Source organism: Prinia subflava, chromosome 17, assembly GCF_021018805.1.
Source record: "Prinia subflava isolate CZ2003 ecotype Zambia chromosome 17, Cam_Psub_1.2, whole genome shotgun sequence".
NCBI lineage: Eukaryota > Metazoa > Chordata > Aves > Passeriformes > Cisticolidae > Prinia > Prinia subflava.
In genome coordinates, this window is record NC_086263.1 from 9,434,640 (window position 1) to 9,448,323 (window position 13,684).

At 43.6% G+C, this 13,684-nt stretch overlaps 1 protein-coding gene across 1 annotated transcript; it reads left to right on the forward strand.

Annotated features, from left to right (window-relative positions):
• Positions 1-845: 845 nt before the first annotated feature.
• On the forward strand, positions 846-13,495 carry KDELR2 (KDEL endoplasmic reticulum protein retention receptor 2). Its single transcript, XM_063414454.1, has 5 exons — positions 846-1,065; positions 7,581-7,681; positions 10,081-10,239; positions 11,275-11,527; positions 12,273-13,495. Exons 1-5 carry the CDS (start codon positions 975-977, stop codon positions 12,305-12,307), a joined length of 639 nt encoding a protein of 212 aa, XP_063270524.1. The 5' UTR covers positions 846-974; the 3' UTR covers positions 12,308-13,495.
• Positions 13,496-13,684: the final 189 nt, after the last annotated feature.

The window sequence follows — 13,684 nt, forward strand, 5'->3', positions numbered from 1 at the left end:
CACAGAATGACAGAATTGTTAGTGTTGGAAGGGACAGCTGGAGATCACCCAGTCCAACCCTCCTGCCAAGGCAGGGTCACCTGGAGCTATGACACAGGAACATGTCCAGGTGAGGTTGGAATGTCTCCAGGGAGGGAGAATCCCTGATCGCCCAGAAGAGCCTGTCCCAGTGTTCTGCAACACACAATGTAAAAACGTTCTTCCGTGTGTTGAGGTGAAATTTGTTTTGGTTTATGGCCATTGCTCCTGGTCCTGTCACTGGGCACCACGGAAGAGTCCGGCCCCATCCTGGCACAGGCTGCCCACAGGAGCTGTTGCTGCTCCATCCCTGAAGTGTTCCGGGCCAGGCTGGACGGGGTCCCGAGTACCCTGGTCCTGTGAGTGGCATCCCTGCCCCGCAAGGGGCAGAACGAGATCCCTAAGGACCCTTCCCTGCCAAAGCATTCTGTGATTCCATGATTCTGTGACCCCTTTGGCACCACCTTTGAGATATTTACACGTATTAATGAGGTCCCCCCTCAGTCTTTTCTCCAGCCTTACAGTGCCCAGCCCTCACAGTCTCTCCCAAGAGAGACGCTCCAGACCCCTCATCACCTTTATGGCCTCCGCTGGACCCTCTCTAATAGCTGCTGTAGATTTTCACACTGTTGGCCTACAAAACAAAACAAAATATACATATAATATATATCATATTCGCTATTTTATATATATATGTATACACACAGATCAGCGGCTCGGCCGCCCCAAGAGCTGCGTCCTGCCGCTGCCCTCGGCCCGCCCGGGCCGCGGCTGCCGGGGCGGCCCCGCCGTGAGGGCGGCGCGGGGCGGGGCGGGGCGGGCGCTCCCCCCGCTTCCCGGCGTGCACCGGCGCGGGGCTGCCTGGCCACGTCCCCGGGCCACGTCGCTCGGTGCCCGCTGAGCTTGCGCCATCTTCGCTCCCCGGCTCCGGCTGCGCCGCCGCCTCTGCCGCCGCCATGAACATCTTCCGCCTCACCGGGGACCTGTCCCACCTGGCGGCCATCATCATCCTGCTGCTCAAGATCTGGAAGAGCCGCTCCTGCGCGGGTGCGTGCGGAGGCCGCGGGGCGGGACGGGCCGGGCGGCTCCGGGCCGCGGAGCCCCGCGGGAGCCTCTCGGGGCCGGGCGGCATCGCCCCGAGCTCGCCGCGGCCTCGGGGCGCTGCGATGGCCCCGCAAGGACCGCGCCCCGGGGAGAGCGCGGCGAGCCGGGGCAGGGGGGGGGGTCCCGCCTGTCTCGCTGGCCCGGGAGGCGGCCCTGGTGTAGCGGGGAAAGGCGGGGACGGGACTGACCCCGCTGGAGCGCCCCCGGGGCGGGCGGGCACACTCGGCCCGGTGAAAAGGGACGGTCGTTCCCGTCCGTGCAGGGGAGGGGGCTCTGCCCTCCTCCTGACCTCCCTGCGACTCGGCCCCCTCCAAATGAAGCGCTGGAAGCGGGTGGGCAGCCGGGAGAGGGGGAAGGAGGAGGCGCATCCCCGCTCCGGGTGGGGGTGCGCCGGCGGGAGCTGCCATTCCCTGAAAGGTGTAGGTAGTGGTTGCCATTATTTGTACTTTAATCCCTGTGCACCGGCGCTCTGGCTGTGTCCAGGAGGGTCGCTCCTTCCTTACGTAACTGCCCGGCGGCAGGAGAATGAATGGGGAGGCCGGTTTGGAGCGGGTGGGGGCAGGAATTCGTCCCCCGCGGGGCGGGCAGCCGCCCTCCCTTCATCCCTCTGTCCCTCCATCCCTTCCCTCGCTCGCCGTGGCCGCGCCCGGCCCCTGGGCCGCCGGTGTCCGCGGGTTTGGTGCAGCGCCGGCCGCCGCTGAGTCGCGGTTCGCAGCCTCTGAAGTTTCCCCGCTCTCCCCTTCTCTCCGCGGCGCCCTCACGCTCCCCCTCTCCGTGGCTTTTGTGCAGGAATTGAACTGTGTTCCGTGCCGCCGTTCGGGCGGTGCAGGGTTCGCTGTCGGCCGGGCCGGCTGGCAGTAGGAAGCGGCAGCAGGGAGATGCCGGCGGACCGCGGGCCTGTGTGACGTGGCAGCGGCAGCCGCGCCGGTCCGGCCGGGAGCCCCGCTCCGCTGCCCCCCGCCGCCGCCGCGTCCCCCCCGCTCGAACGGGCGTGCTCCAGTTCCGTGAGCCGGGACTCGCTTTCCCCCGTCGGCTGTACGCTGTGGTGGTTGGAGGGAATTGCAGGCAGTTCCCATAACTGCAGCAGAGCTGATTTCTTTCAGAAAACTGGGAGTTGTCATTCAAAATGGGCATTTCCGTGCACTGTAATGCTGAGCGGATCTCCCGCGCCCCGCGAATACCTGGGCTGTGCACGGGACTTCGACTGTGCGCTTGACTTTGCCTTCTCTCCACTGAACTCCTCCTTCTTTAGTGAGGGCCATTGTTCTTGAAATCAGAAAACAGATGTATCTGTAAAGTTTTCGGTTAAAAGCATGAAGAATTAAATATAAGTTGTAACCTGAAATAACTGAGAATGGGGAAATGAAAGAGATTTACACTGCAGGTAGGAGGAAGTACAGGTTCTGTGTGTTGTCCTGTCAAATCACTGCCTAATCACTTGGTAGCACAAAAGAAAGTGAATGAATAGTTTTGTTTTTTAAAAAGTAAACTAATAGCTTTGGTTTGAAACAGACTTAAAATAGAAACTGTTCCCAACTTTACAAAAGAGGTCAAGCAAGTGACTCCATGTCCCACACTCAGCAGTAGTGCAGAGCTATTGTTCCTGAGGTTGTGGAGCACAAGAGCACCTTCCTGGTGAACTTACCTGGCTCAGGCTGTAGTGCATCCCAGGAATCCTGCCTGGATCTGGCAGGAGACGGCCTTGCCTCCTCCAGCTCTTGTGTAGAGTTTTGTCCTGTGTTTGAGAAATGCAGTTGAGATTAAAAGCACCAGGTGGGTTAATGATCTAAAAGCTGAATATCATTTACTGTCTGAAGAAAGAAAATGAGAAATTCTGTTGCAAGGCTGAAATTCAGATAGGGTTTGAGCCAAGAGATTCTTAAGTGACCTTTGGATGTGAGGTTAATTTACTCAGTATAGTACAATGTGACCTGGTCCCATCTTTCTACTTAAAAAGTGACCTGATGTTGCTTTTCTTAAGCCAGTTGTGATTGAGAATCTCTGCTACTGGGGGTTTATTCATAAGAAAGCAACCTCACACCAATCATTGGTACAGCCTTCTCCAGGACAGAAAAGTAAACAGGTCTGTATCACATACATAGGTGATACAGCTCTCCTCTTTCTCAAATTAGCCAGTGTCCCTGGACACAAACACACGTGCATGAGCTCTTTCAGTAGAAAATAGTTGCTTAATTCATTTTCCTGAGGAAAAAAAAACAAACATAAGAAGCAGGGATGAGTTTGTCAGGGGTTGTTTCTTTGGTATCTTCTAGTTCTGCCTGAGTCCTCAGGAGTAAATCCACATTGGTGTTGCTGCTGTGAGATTGGTGTCTGGGGCCTGACAGGTTTGTCTAGAATGAGAAGACCATGAGTACCTCGAAGAAATATGAACAAATAATTTTGTTTTGGGGGCTCTACTGGGTTTGTCCTAGTGGTGCATTGTTGTCAGTTGAGGTTTCTGTTGATGAAACCTTTGTAAATATACATTTGCATATGTTTGTAAAGTCATACATGACAATGTAAGTAGTTACCAGTTAATGTTGAGTAGCTGCAAAGAGCCTCTTATTAGAGGCCTTTCTGCCACTTCTTTACATTGTATGGTTATTAGAGCCATTTCTAAATTAAATAAACTTATACCTCGTGGTTATTGGTGACCGAGGAAACGCGGGCAAACCAGCTGCTACTTTACTGGGCACTTTTGAAGCAGTAGAGGCTTTGAAAATAAATAAGGGCTTCTAACTGCTGGCTGAACTGCAGGCTGTGATCCATGAAGAGCTGGCAAACCACATGGTGCCGACTCCTCTCTTCTGGTTGCATCTGTGCGTGTCTGAGGCCTTTGTTCCAGGAGAACTCGGAGCCCTGTAAAAGCAGCTGGAAATGAGGGAGACAGCCTGTGCACCTCTGCTGCAACCTGCTGGTTTTTGAAGACTCATAGTCCCCATTTTCTTTCTTAAGAGGTGACTCCTCTAATTGAAGAAGATAGGAGAGGCCAGGCTCGTCTGTGCTTGGAAGCAGTCCATGTTTTCTGTGTTGGAGAAACTTAATTATTTTTTTATTTATTCAGTAGGTTGAAAAGAGAACAAGGGGAAAGCAAATCAAATCGTGACTTCAGAATTTTAGAGCTGACAGGGAAACAATTTTTTGCATGTCTGGTTATTTGAGTTTCCAAATTTAGAAATTGGAAAAATGTTTGCCACTCAAAATAACCATTCAAAAATCATTAGGAAGAGCCGTGGAGAATGTAGTAGATAACTCCATTATTGACATCATGTCATAATTGGGAAATTCATGAGACTTGAGGAATCTTGTGCTTTCAAATATTGTCCTGTTCCGACTGTATTTTCTTACCCATTTCAAGTCAAATTACATTGTTTGCAGTGCAAATTACTGCCTGAAAATTGATTCACATTTCTCTGTGTCATTTATCAAGTGTTAAAGGTGAGCTGCAGTTGCAGTGCTGTCAAATTATATGCTGTATACTCTAAAAAAGTAGTGTCGATAGTAAATGTGTAGTACTTTTGGTAGGTAATGTAGCTGTATCTCAATTTTATGTCTCTACTGTGGGCCAGATAATATGCTAAGATGAAGACTTCTGACAGTACTTTGCCATTGGCTGCTGCTAATTTGTCAGTATTTTCTCAAAAACTGCTGCTTTAGGTAGCTTTGAATTTTTTTCTCTCTCTTTGAAGAAAAGTATTCTCTTTCTCAGTTGGAACATTTGTCTTTAAAATTAGATTGGGTTTTTAAATTGGAAGCACAGGAGTTTTAATGCTGGTACTTGTTAGCAGAACCAAAGAAGTCATGGTTCTGTGGCTGATGCGGACTTGGTACTAAACTAAATTACTTTATTTTAAAAAGTCTGTGAAGTTTCCATGGCAAAGTATGGATTGAGCTTCCTTAGAAGAACTTCTGTTTGTAGGTTTTATGGCTGTGATGTGCAGTTCATAGTTGGTAAGTGCTGTACACACTCCACAGCTCAGTGCCCCTGCTCTTGCCTGTTATTCTTACCTGACTCAACACAGCAAAATGAAGTTGATAAGAAAGTACTGCAATTTCAGCTCTGCTCTCCTGCCTGGCTGTGAAAATCACCCGAATTAAAGTTTCATGCTATGGCTTTCAGCCAAGCTGGAGCACAGAAGTTGAAGGAGTTTTTCCACATGTGAGGATAAAACAAAATGGAGAGGTTTGGCTCCTCCAAATTTGAGCCCAGAGCTTTGGAAGAAGGCATAAAAACATTTTTATTTAGTTCAAGAACTAAGTAATATTTTTGGGAGTAAAAGGAAAGGTAGAAAGATGAGAATAATACCATTGTAGCCTCAGTGTGTTGCAGTTGCCAGCCCTGAGCCAGGGTCAGTGCTGTGACACAGACATTGATACATTCTCTAAAGTTTTGAAATGCACCAAAGTCATACAGCTTTGTGTTTACCTGTTCCCTGGCCCTGTTTGTGCTTGTGGTTTAGACGTTTCTCCTGGTTTGGCTGTCCCTTTGTAGGCCTTTGTTCTACAATTTAAACCTTGCCTAGTCTAGTCTACTTTACTTGAAAATCAGTTTAATCTTGGATCTAGGGTGGGTTTTCACAATTTCACAACTATTTTAAAGATTGAAAAATCAGTGAGAATATTAATGGCTTAATAAAAATTACATCTTTGGGAGGTGAGACTGGCAATGGCTTAGAAGAATTTGTAAAGGATATTATATATATTTATGACAGTATATCCAGATCCAAATTTATAGCTGTTATCAATAATTAATATCTCTTATATGCTGCTTCTTTTTTTTTTTTTTTTTTTGCTGTTCCCGGTTATTTGCTAAAAGAAAATAGCATATAAATAATTTAGCTTAATTATATTCTGGGGTATGATGCTGTTCTGTAATCTGCCCGGGTGGATTTCTTTGTCTTGTGGATTCTGACCTTAGGACAGCTTTGCTTGCTGAGAGGTTTTATTGGCAAGTTGTGATGCCAACAAGCAAACAAGCACACCTGGGGATGAGCCCAGAGTGCTGCTTCAGCTGGCTGTGCAATGTGGTTGTAGTTCAAGAGATATGAAATGTATTTTTTTTCTAAACTTTGGGAGGTGGTTTGTTCGTGTGTTTTGTCATTTTTTGTTGTTTGTTGGGTTTTTTTTGTTTGAGGGGGTGTTGTTTGTAATACTTGCAGCTTGTGTTTTATAGTTTACAACCCAACCTGCAGGTTTTGAGATGGTTTATGTTCCCTGTACTGTACTTGGGCCATTCTGTAGGTGGCACATCAGGCTCGCCTTGCAGACATTTCACATATAAAAGTTGCAAACACACCCCTTTCTAATTGTTACTGTTTCAGCCATTCTTGTACTTAATAAGTGAAATTCCTTCATCTGCAGCAGTTTATTCCATGTTCCTTAAGCTGGAGTGAAAAAGGACTTCAATAGCCATAGCAGATTGCCTTCTCCTAATTGCTTTATGGCACTGTTAATAAAAGCCTTTCTAGAAATATCTTTGTGTAAAGGGACAAGGATTTTCAGCCTTGCATCATAACCCTCTCCTACAGAGTATTTTTCCCTCTTGTTTTTTGAACAAGACTTGCATGCTTAGCTGAACAGATTCAATTATTTTCGCCCTGGATGACTGAAAACAAGAATAATTGGAATAACAAGATAGAGGCACAGAGTAGGTTGTTTTGTCCCCCTGCTGTGACACACCACCACATCAGTATTATGGAGGGATGCTTCACCTCAGTTTTCAGAAGCTTTTAGTGACTGATTGTGCAAAGCTTTTATGTTTCTAAGTGTGCTCTAGTGCCTGAAGTACAAACAAACATTTTGACATTGGGGCTTTGACCTAGAATCGAAAGTTGCTTTGAAGATGCAGTGTAGATGTCTGACATTTCATCTCACTTCTCTCTCTGTTTAAAATTTTGTTTTAGTACATAATAACAAAGTGGGTTTGATTGTTTGATGTTTTTCTCACCATGTGGCCAATTGAGTCTATGAATTGAATTGCCTTATGTTTTAAAATCTGTGTATTCCTCTAAAATCCCATTATTGGTGCCTGCAGACCACCTGCTTGTCATTGGGTCTGTTCTGTCTGTTGCCCTTGTACCTTTCCAGCTATTCAGCATCTAAAGATTGTTCTGAGGCATGTGAGAGCACTCTGAGAACTGAAAGCTAATGCAGCCTTGCCCAGTGATAATACAGAGCAGATAGCTTGCAGGTGATATTTTTGGGGATGACACTACCTGCTGTGAGTAACTTCTAAACCTTGTGTAGTGCCAGCACCTCTTCCAGTACAGGGTAATGTTCACACTGCTGAGCTGTGTGGGCTTAGAATTCTGCTTGTACAGTGTGGGAACTTAGATTTTGTCCTAATTTTGTGATCAACTTTAAAAATAAAGGATATATCCTTTCTCATCCTGGTCATCAAATGTTTCAAAGCACCTCATCACTTTCTGAATGATTAATTATTTCCTTTATTGCTTTAGGTATTTCTGGGAAAAGCCAGCTTCTGTTTGCACTGGTCTTCACTACCCGTTACCTGGACCTCTTCACTTCATTCATTTCATTGTATAACACATCTATGAAGGTAGAGTATACTGAAAAGTTAGAAAAGCTAGTGAGGTTGCATGCAGAGTGCATAATTTCTTTATCAGAAGCCATTTTTAATGACCCACTGCACCAAAGTTCTAGATGGACTTTGGATTAAGGTGGTTGAAGATGGACTCAAAATCCTGCCTTCTTTTTTTTTTTTTTTTTTTTTTTTTTGCACTCTACATGCAATTAAAAAAAAATGTTTATATCGGCACCGTGACATTTGGAACACATGGCATTTTGGTTATTGAAAAGACAAGCTTTTGGAAAATGGTTCAAATAAACTGTATTTCTCAACTGAGACATTAAAGCTCAAGTAAATCTCCTTTTATTCACTACAAGGTAAATTAGTATTCAGAATGCACTGCCAGAATTGCAGCTACTGTCTGGTCAGAGACTGATCAAAAGTTCACCAGAGTAAGCTCTAAGAAATGTAGTTTCTGTGAGTTACACCCCTGTCACTTGCCCACTGAATGTCAGTGAGCCTAAATTTAAGTTTGTTACTTACTCATTCCTGCAATTTCTGGTGCTGAATACAAGAAAATAAAGCAGTAGTCTGGGAGAGGGCAGTGTGTTTGTGTTCTTTTAATCCAATTCCATTATTCTTGGATTTTCTTGATGCTTTTCAGCTTTAGTTTAGAGGGTAGTACAACTTTGCCAAGAGGAAAGACTAAAATAATCAATATTGCAAAATATATGGATGAATTAGGGAAATAATACTACAAAATAAAATTTTGTGTCTTATACTCACACTTGCTTTCCAACAAGTGAAATAGGTATGCTCAAGTTTTAATATTAACAGTATAGATGAAGAGCTGTGGGTTAAATAAAATATTCTTGAAACAGAAGCTTTTTCCAAATGTAATTTCTGATTGGAAGGTACCATTAGGTACACTAAAGGAGCAGGTAGGGGAATTTTGCCATTTATTTATTTATTGGTTGTGATTCAGGGCCATGACCACCACATCTTTGCTCTGCAGCCCTCCTAACCAGAAAAGAAATGTGTGGAAATACTGACTTTCAAAATGGTAGTCTCTATTTCAGTTTCAAAGGTTACTGCTTAGAAAGGTTGTTAGATAGAATTCTTTTCAGCCCTTTATTGTGGTGTCAAGATGAAGCTGCTTGAGTGTCCCAACACAATTTTGTGTAATATTTATATATGTGTAGGAGTATATAATGTTACACAATTGTGAGAACTTGAGAGAACTTGAGTTGAGAATTCGAGAGCTGGGATTCTTGAGATGAAGAAATCTGTAATATAAGAAATTTGGATTTATTCACACTTTCTTAGTGTCTTCTATGACCATACCTGCTGTGATTAGTTTACACCCTTAATAAAGATTCTCTGTATCCTGTCCTGTGGTTCTTTATCTACACTCAGCCAGGGTGCTCATGTAGCAGAGCCTTTGGATTCTGAGCTCCTTAATCCAGTATTTGTAGGATTTTTTATTTGTGAGCAGAGCATTTAATGATTAATAGCATCTCCAAATAGTGAGATTTTTAATCTGTTAGTTCTTCAGTTTTTTAATGTAATAAATGGTTTGGAACGTTTAATCTTTGTGCTGAAACTGGCAGAAGCTAAAATATTTGTCTAGTCTGCTGTACTGTGTTGACTCCAGGACAATGAGCTCTGTCCTGATGATGGCAGATTGACCTTTAGAAAGTCGTAGATTCTCTCTAGTTCTGTTTTCCCACCTGTAAAATGAAGCTTTTTGCTTATTCTACAGGGAAGCAAAAAAGGTCTGCTGTGCTGTAACCATTCAAAGTGGTTAAACATGAGCTCAGATTGAATTCTAGTTCATTGCTTCTCTCAGTCGTGCAGGTCTTGTGGCCTGTTGGTTGGTGAAGAACAGTGTCCACTTGCCACTCTTCAGATTTTAGAGATGTTTCAAGGTCCAAAGCAATTCAGCTAACCTGTGATACGCTAAATGGTTGTCCAGATGGGGCTTATTGGGTATTTTTTTAATTGCCACATGAGCCGCACCACCCTGGGCTTTTTGAATGTAGGAAGGCCCCTTCCATTCTTATTGTGTGCATGCATCTGCACATTTTTAACCTAAATGTTGGGGACCAGTGTTTCCCCTGCAGTTGCAGAACATGTGTTCCTTCTTCAGTCATTGCCTTAGTTCTGGAAAGGGTCTTCACCTTTGGGTCTTCAACCATGGGCATGTGATGCCTTTAAAGCACAAAACCAGCAGAGCCCAGAACCACTCATTTTGAATTACCACTCTGTGGACAAAAGTTAAGCACCACCAACAGCCTGCAAAACCACACAAACAATGCAAAGAATGAAAAAAGACCACTCTTACTCCTCTTGGTGCTTACTCAGGGAGTGTGATTTAATCCTGGAACCTCTGTGGATTGTTTTGGGGTTGTTTCTTTGCTTGCCCTCAGCTCATCTACATCGCCTGCTCGTACGCCACCGTGTACCTGATCTACATGAAGTTCAAGGCCACCTACGATGGAAACCACGACACCTTCCGAGTGGAGTTTCTGATAGTTCCTGTGGGTGGGCTCTCTTTCCTTGTCAATCATGACTTCTCTCCACTGGAGGTGAGTTGATTGTGGGCAGGAGATGATGGGTTTTTTTCACTGAAGTATTTAGAGTGTGAGGATTAGCGTTTTTAGCCTGACCAGTGAATTGTTGATGGGTGTCCATTTTAGTAGGTTCAGGCTAATCCTTTCCTCAATTAATCTGTGTGGTGTAGATGCCTGTGCAAATTTAAGGCACCTCAGGAGGCCAGCATTGTTATCAGATTGTTTTACTAAGCAGAACACTGTGTTTTTCCCAGTACACTTTGATGGCTGTATTAATTCAGAATTTCTTTTGTTCTATTTGTTAAAAAAAAATCCCCAGGAATGCAGTTTGTGAATGGTTAGTGCCACCTGGTGAAAACAAAAGGAATTATACTACTACTTAAATTTTATAGAATTGTGAATAGTCTAGATTATTAAAAATAATTGTATTATATTTAAAATGCAGCTATGTGTTTAATTGCAGAAAAATTATATTAAAAATATAGAGAGTTCAAACAGGTAATTTTTCCTGCAAAATAGAGAGTAACTTTAGATGGTTGTGTTAGAGGGACTGAGCTACATTGTTATATTGAGATTATTATTACAGAGTAAGGGAATTTGAATTGCAACACTTCAAGACATTTTTTTGTGTGTTAACTCCCTCTTTAAACAAATAGATAAAAAATGGACGAACATTACGGGGGAAATAGAACCTCATCTTCCCTTCAGCTTTCACATCATGGACTCTGTAAGCTGCATTTCATGATAATGTGAACTGCATGCACACAATTCCCTCACAATTAAACCTGTGTGTGCCAGATCAGCAGAGAGCTGGTTTGGAGTCTGCTGTCTGCCAGGAGAGTTCCCTTCTCCCATCCTCTGGTTGATGATGAAGCTTTCACTTAGTTTTTCCTGTACCAGGGAAAGTTTGCCAAGACACTGTACCTGTATGAATAGGTATTCATCCATAACATTGCTAGAGAGTAAAAAGTCAAGCCAAGTAAAATATTTTCTGTCCTGCTGTTATCAGTAAGACAGTTGAATATACCTGTATTTTTTTTTCCCTTTTAGATACTTTGGACCTTCTCCATCTATCTTGAATCAGTTGCTATTCTCCCTCAACTTTTTATGATCAGCAAAACTGGGGAAGCAGAGACCATCACTACTCACTATCTTTTCTTCCTGGGTCTGTACCGTGCCTTGTACTTAGTCAACTGGATTTGGCGCTACTACTTTGAGGGATTTTTTGACCTCATAGCTGTTGTTGCTGGTGTGGTCCAGACCGTTCTGTACTGTGACTTCTTCTATTTGTATGTTACAAAAGGTGAGTAATGCAGAAACTTCCAGCTTCAGGTTGTGGAATGCAGCAGTTAACAGGCTCATATCTGGTACAACAGCATTACGAGCTCGTTAATTCTGTGTGCTAATTAGTTCTGAAATATCCTTCATTTATCGAGTACACTTTCTGCTAGTGTGGGGCATTTCTGAGGATTTGTTTTGGGGTATGGGTAAATGGTCTGATGAACTTCTGGAAAAACTTAAGTATGGCTGAATATATATTGCTGTTGCCTTCCATGGATAAGCATGATCCTCCTGCTTCCCCTCTTGCAGAAATGCTTACAGACACCTTTCTCAGTGGTTTAAATACTGTAAAAGTTGGAAGGTGTTTTGGATGTTTCTGTTTATACTGAGATAAGAAGCAGACATTCTGCTGGGGGCATTAATAATTCTGCCCTTACTCAAACTTCAGCCTCTATCATGTAACCACAAAGCTGCGTGGGGCTGTGTTATTTTAGTCATAATTCTTAAGAGGCTGTGGTGAGGGGCTGGCATCTCCTATGAGGATGAAAAGGGGGAACTCCAGAGTGCCACACGAGGGCAAGGTTAGAATTGTTAATTCTAGTTTTACCAGTGTGTATTGAAGAGAGAGAGGCAGCCTGGGAGGAGTGTCAGTAGTGAACCCATTTGGTGTGGAAGGTTTTGATCCCTTTGACATTTTAACAGTGTGTGCTTCTCCTGCATCCCAGCTTTGTTTTGCTGACTGTTTTCTTTCCCACTTTTCCTTGCAGTTCTCAAGGGAAAGAAGCTCAGTTTGCCAGCGTAAGTGCCAAAACATCACCAGCATCTGTCCTTTTGGATGCTTGGACAGAACAATCCTTATCACAAGCAAAGGTGAAGATGCTTGAGACAGAAAGTCAGAAACACAGCTCTTTATAGTGCAGGTAGTCATCAGCGGCTCTGTAAGAACGGAGGAAAAACAACCAGCAGATTTCTGTTTGATGCATCTTGCCTTTATCTTTTTTATTACTATGTATAAAGATTTTTTACATAAAGAAACTTATACTGTATTAATAAATTCAGTGTATGGTTTCAATTGGAATAGTTCCAAAAGTGAGATTTTTGTGAGATTGTTTATGACCAGGAACAAGTGCAAACTTTTTTTTTTTAATTTTCAAGATTTTCTTTGAAATGACTGATTTTTTTTTCTTTTGTTTTTTTTTTCATTGCACAAATATGTGCATCCTTGATGGATGGTAGTCATCTGTTCTTTCCCTTTGATTCAGTTTTCATTCCACTATATTTATTTTTTTTTCCAAAAGGCAAATATATGTCAACTCTAAATCTGAAACCACCAATGTTTGATGTGATGTGCTGGTGCCCAGTCTTTGTGCCATCTGCTGACATGGAGTTCCTTATTCAAAATATATGTTGGTGCTAGAAGGGGAACAGTCACATTATGTAGTTGTTCCCTTTCTAAAACAGACGGATGGCAAGAGGGCAGTGAGGAAATCACTTGGACCACAAGGACGGGCTCTTTCCTGTTCTGCCATGATGTCTGGGAGGGTAATCCCGATAATGAAAGCACTTGGCAGCCCAGGTTGTGCGGGGTGAGAGATGTGATTGTGTTAATTACTGGCAAATGTTTGTGACTGTGTTGTTTGTTCAGGAAGAGAAGGTTAAATATCTCGGATGTCCAGCCCTGCTCCACCATTACAGGTGTAGGAATGGGAGGCTTGTAAGTTGTTGATTACAGAAATCTGTGGGTGATCATTTTAAATAATATCTACATTTTCTTATTAATGAATGCTTTATAAGCAACTTCCATGTTCAGCTTCAAGTGGTTTTCGATGTCACTTTTGGACAATTAATATTTTTTTTATAAACTTTTCAGAATCAGCAGCACCAGTTACCATTCTTCATCCTTTAAATGATTCCCTTTTTTTACTGAGCTGTTGCATGATTTATCCTGTGTTACCATCCTCAATAAACACTTTATGAAATGGTGAAAACATATCAGGGTTTTTTTCTTTTTTTCCTTCTGGAACATGAAAGTTTTCTGTTTGCCTGGGACTGGATGAAAAGCTGTGGTGAGGATGAGTTGCTTAATGTCATCTCTGTATTGAAATAAAAAGTTTTTAAGGCTCTGAGGGGCATTGTCACTGATGGAAGCAATGAGGGCTGAGTTCTGCTTGTTTAGTAA